This window comes from Lactuca serriola, chromosome 3 (assembly GCF_051521515.1).
Source record: "Lactuca serriola cultivar US96UC23 chromosome 3, Lser_US96UC23_V15, whole genome shotgun sequence".
Lineage (NCBI taxonomy): Eukaryota > Viridiplantae > Streptophyta > Magnoliopsida > Asterales > Asteraceae > Lactuca > Lactuca serriola.
In genome coordinates, this window is record NC_136410.1 from 200,645,707 (window position 1) to 200,651,200 (window position 5,494).

The window sequence follows — 5,494 nt, forward strand, 5'->3', positions numbered from 1 at the left end:
TGAAAATAAACAAGAGTCAATGACAGGCTCCATAAAAAGTGGATTTGTTTTTTAGAAAGTTGTTATTCAAAATAATTCTTTAAAATATGTCAATTATTTTTTTTATTAGTATTGATCGGAAGTACTTACTTATTTATCATTGTAATCGTATTTATTTCAAAATTTTATTTTAAAAATGTTAAATATTTTACATCTTTGTATTTAATTTTTTTAATCAACTTGTGTAATACATGGGTCTCACACCTAGTATGAAATAAACTAAGATAGGGACAATTGTCATAAATTTTCAAGTAGGGGGATTTTGACGGGTTTAATACTTATATATTTTCGATATCATTTTTAAATTCACTATTAGGTAGGGGATCATTTTTGTAATTTTATGAAACATATGGATCATTTCTATCGTTTTGCTTAAGCAGGGACTTTTCATATAATTTTATGAAACACGGACCCTTTTTGGTTTTATAATCATTTTTTGATTATAAAAAATGTTTGGATGTTTTATCTGAAAAATATGAAACCATTGGTTTTATAATAATTTTATGAAACACGGACCTTTTCTATAACAAAGTCGAAAGTTCATTTCTATTGTTTTGCTTTCTCATTCCCTTTTTAATTTTATAATCATTTTTCGATTATATAAAGGGAGAGAGGTTTAGATATGGAAACTTGAAAGTTGAATTTTTGTAAAACCAAAATCAGATTGGAAATTTAAATGTTTTATTTGGAAAATACCAAACCATTGGTTTTTTATTTCGGTTTTAGTTTTTCGTTTTTTTAAATATATTTTTCGGCGTTTTTTTTTTATTTCATAAATTTCTTCATCAAAAAATATTGCTATAATTTAACAAAAATAAATAATTTGCTCAAACATTATACAAGAGGAAGTTTCTTAACATTTAGTCATTCAACTTTTTTAGAGGGAAACGAACTTTCGATTTTGTTCACATTCAGTCACTAAACTTTTTTTCATTATCAATTTGTCACTCAACTATTGAAACTGTTCACATTTTACCCTTATGACCGGTACAACCGGTTATAAGGGTAAAATGTGAACAGTTTCAATAGTTCAGTGACAAATAGATAAAAAAAAAAAAAATTTAGTGACTAAATGTGAACAAAGTTGAAAGTTCGTTACCCTTTCAAGTCATTATCCCTTTTTGTAATGTTTTTTATAAGCAGGGGCTATATCATCGTGTTTGTGGAAAAGGATTGACCATTTCTATAGTTTTGATTAAAACTAGATTATTTATGTAATTTTATAAAACTAAATAATCTTTTTTATAAAATCTCAATTGGATATGGATCATTTTTGTAACATTATAAGACATAGACCATTTTGGGTAAAGTTTTTTTTGTAACCCGAGATCATTTTGCATACTTATGGAAAAGGGCCACGTTTTCCTAAATGTGGCCCGAAATTGTTAGTATTGAAAAATGCCAATTTGAATCCGATTTAAAGTCACAACTTAAATTATCATCAAACGTTCAAAGCTTTACATATATAATAAATTAATAATAAAACTGGATCAAACATTCAAACTCGATTCTTTATTAAACATAGGATAAATTTAAAAAAAAATGTAACAAACTGTTTCCTGATTCCCGCACTACAAACGATTCTTTTCCACTGTAAAGTTGACTAACGACTTAAAATTTCAACAACTTCTACGTGAAAAGGGGTGAATTACGGCCGAAAGTTGCCAACAATTTTGTTAGTCAATTTTTAACAAACAAACAAGAACTTACAATTAAGTATTGAACACCATAAATATTCTCACTAAAAACAAATAAAAATGATATAACAATTCTTTTAATCCAGAAATAAAATTGAAAGTTGGATCCAGGAAAGATAAACATATGACAGATGTATGAGTGTATCCAACACACGTAAACTTGTATTGCTATGAATTACCGAGACTACATAACATGTAAAGGCACATCATCTTTTTACAACTCATACAACTCTATCATTTTTTTCTATAATAAAGTTCAATGGAATGTTACAAAATATATTTATAGTAAATATTTAAGAATTAAAAACTTTCATTTTTCCCATTGAAGAGTTCAATGGCTATTGAACTTCAAATTCAATGAATGTCAAGATGACATCTCACAATTATATACTTTCATCCATTGAACGACACATAGACTTGTCACATCTTTCAACCATTTCATTATGGGTCTTCTAAATACTAAATACTTCAATTTCCTATTTTGTAGTGATAAAAGGTAGAAATAAACTTTCATTTCATCTCAAACTTCCAAATTCATATAACATAAGAAAAAACCATCAACGAGTGGCTAATAAAAGAAAATAATCAAGTAAATCACCCTTAAAACAACAAACGATGAGGTTTCTTCGGGTTGATATTAATGCCTAAGCATACATATGTATGTCAAGGACTACAAGAAACAAAATAAGAAGCAAACCATAAAGAACTGTGTGTAGAAACATGGAGATTATGCTAGTCTTCATGTTCATAAAACCAACCGATGATTCTTTTCCTGGCATTTGAACAATGAGTCCCGGAGCTAAAAGAGCAAACAACGCTGCAGATATGATCGGAGCAGCCCAATCATGCATCTTGAATCAAAAAACAAGGAAAAGAATTGAAAGAAGAAGATTAAAATTTATGTGCACAAGTATAGAGAGTTTGGATACAATTCAAGTTGGCCCAAGTGTCTTGTTGCTATAACGATAAGGAACAAGGTGTCATGGGTAATAAATTATTGGATTAAATTGTTAAGTATTTATAACTATATATGCATGGTCACGAAAATGATAGTAGTGTTGTCATTTTCTACAATTTCGTGATTAAAAACATATGTTAAAAGAATTAGCATTGAATAAATAAAAATCATAAAGTAAAGATTAAAGAATTCTCAATTTCTAATTAATATAATTAATTTATAAATTTAGTACCTTTTCAGACTTTCCTAGTATTTTATTGATTGTATTGTTGAAGAAGTGAAAGAGAATAATCAAAAATATATAATTGCTTAGAATGGAACAGATGACACATCAATACTTATGCACATGGGTGAGAAAGCGTGTCCCATGAACATTACTTAAGTTCTTTATCATTCTATTTAGTATTTTGTTTTCTTTTGGTGATTAATAATACTACGTTATTACTCTATTTCATCTCAGTATATATTCTATATTAGGTGTAAGACCCGTATAATATACAGGTTGATTTAAAAAAAATTACACATTAAAGTGTAATATAAAATATTTTTTAATATACAAATTTAAAATAAGAAATGAAGAAATGTATTTATTACAATTTAATATCATATATATGATATTCAATACTTTGCATATAGAAATATATGATTTTAATTTTAAAAATTGAAAAAACCAAAAATTGACAAGCAGATAATATTTATTTCAAAAATACCATAAAATGACAAGTGTCAAAACTCATGAGAGATTGACATGTGGCAAAAAAACTTTCATTTATTAAGGAGGATACTACTCGAACACCTGTATGGCTGCATGTCGTATAGAAAGAAAATTATATTCCAAAAAATATAGACATATATGTTGCTAAACATAACTAATATGGTAAAAGAGATGTTTATTTGAAAATTTGACATTTAAGACTTATAATATACTACATATATTCAATAGTATAATTTTGATTATCTTTATCGGTAGGTTGCATATAAATAAGAATATAGTAGAAATTTTTCTTTAATATTATCTTTAAGTATTTTTAAACTCAAATAATTTAAGAATTACTCATTTGTTTATTTATTTAATCTATTCAAACTATATATAAACTATATTCATATGAAAACCCCACAACATTTCATTTTATGCTATTTAATGGATTCGTTAATTAAAATACTTTTACTACATAACTCTTACAAATTTTCAACTTATGTTAATTAATCTAATTCATTAGTTAATAAAAATATATGAATTTTGATTGACCATATTGTCTCTTTTTGTAACAACCTGAATTTCCAGGTATCTATTATTCATATATTTTTGGTGTTTTGTGAGGGGACTCGGCGAGTTGGAGCTCAAACTCGCCGAGTAGGATCGCGGTTCTGGATGCGGGTTCGCGCTTGGACTCGGCGAGTCCGCGCTGTTTAATGAAACCCTAATTTCCCGGTCCTAAGCCCTATTTAAAGGACCTTATGGCCCTTCATTGCGGCTACCTTGACCTTGAGAGCACCAAACCAGCTGAGGGTTCTTGTGAGTGAGATAAGAGGCCATTATTCACCAATTTTGTGTGTATTTTCAAGAAAGGAAGGGGAAAGTCAAGTTAGAAGAGTTGGGGAGCTTGGATCTACTTCCATTTTGTCAGGGGAAGCTTCTTGAGGTATCATTCAGAGCTTATTTCCGTGTTTTTGTTGTTATGGTCAAATCTAGGGTTTCTTCATGCCTTGTTTGCTTTGTAATTGAAGTGTGAGAGGTCCCATGGGGATATGGTACCTAGATCTGGACCTTAGCAGGTCCAGAGAGTCCCAAATGCCATGCTTTATGTCCTTCCTTTTGGGTTGGAGACTAGGGTTGCCATCTTAAAGGTCATTTCTTCAAAAAGAGCCTTGTAGGTGTTGCATGGTAGCCAAGACTGTGACTTTACGTGATGAATAAGCTTAGGAGGGCCAGATCTATGAGTTGATGGAGCGGATCTGACCTCAGAAGTGAGATATTTGAGTTGATGCATGGCATGGACTCGCCGAGTCCGAAGAACAGACTCGGCGAGTAGCATGAAGATTGTCCTTAACCACTCAGCGAGTGGTCCTGCCGAGTTATGGGTTGACTCAGTGAGTCAGGGAGAGTTAGAGAGGGTTGACAGGTGGACTGAGTCGAGCTGGAACTCGCCGAGTTGTTCTTGAGACTCAGCGAGTTGAGTCGTGGTGGCCCCGCGATTCATGCCAGGTGGAACTCGTCGAGTCAGGGGAGTACTCGACGTGTCAAAAGAGAATCCTAGAGAGTTGGTGAACGCGTATAGACTCGCCGAGTCGCCCTAGTGCACTCGCCGAGTCCGGTCAAAGTTGACCGTTGACTCTTGACCAGAGTTGACCAGTGTTGACTTGATAGGGGTAGTCAACCTTAGTGGTAAAAGTATTAATTAGAGATATATGATGTTATAGGAGGACTATAGCTCGGAGGATCGAGCACGAGTGATTTCCAGGATTCGCGAGTTATCGAGATATACGAGGTGAGTCTTCTCACTATACTTTACCTTGAGTAGGTAATCAGAGTTATGTGACAGAGTATGTGTATGTTATATGTATGTTATGTGTTGTACTGCATTATGTCTATGTGATTTATGTTGTGCATGTTTATAGAGTTGGAACTGGAAGGTTCCTAGAGTTAGAACCAGTGGGTTCGTAGAGCAGGGTCTAAGGACCCACAGAGTTATAGCCTCGAGTGGCTAATATGTGTTATGTGTGGTATTTTGGGGAACTCACTAAGCTTTGTGCTTACAGTGTTAGTGTTGTTGTTTCAGGTACTAGCGATGACCGTGGG

General features: G+C 31.8%; 1 protein-coding gene across 1 annotated transcript; it reads right to left on the reverse strand.

The window, feature by feature from the left end:
- Window positions 1-1,931: 1,931 nt before the first annotated feature.
- Window positions 1,932-2,710, reverse strand: LOC145093511 (uncharacterized). Its single transcript, XM_079031652.1, has one exon. The coding sequence runs from the start codon at window positions 2,585-2,587 to the stop codon at window positions 2,381-2,383; it is 207 nt and encodes a 68-aa protein (XP_078887778.1). The 5' UTR covers window positions 2,588-2,710; the 3' UTR covers window positions 1,932-2,380.
- Between the last annotated feature and the right edge of the window lie 2,784 nt (window positions 2,711-5,494).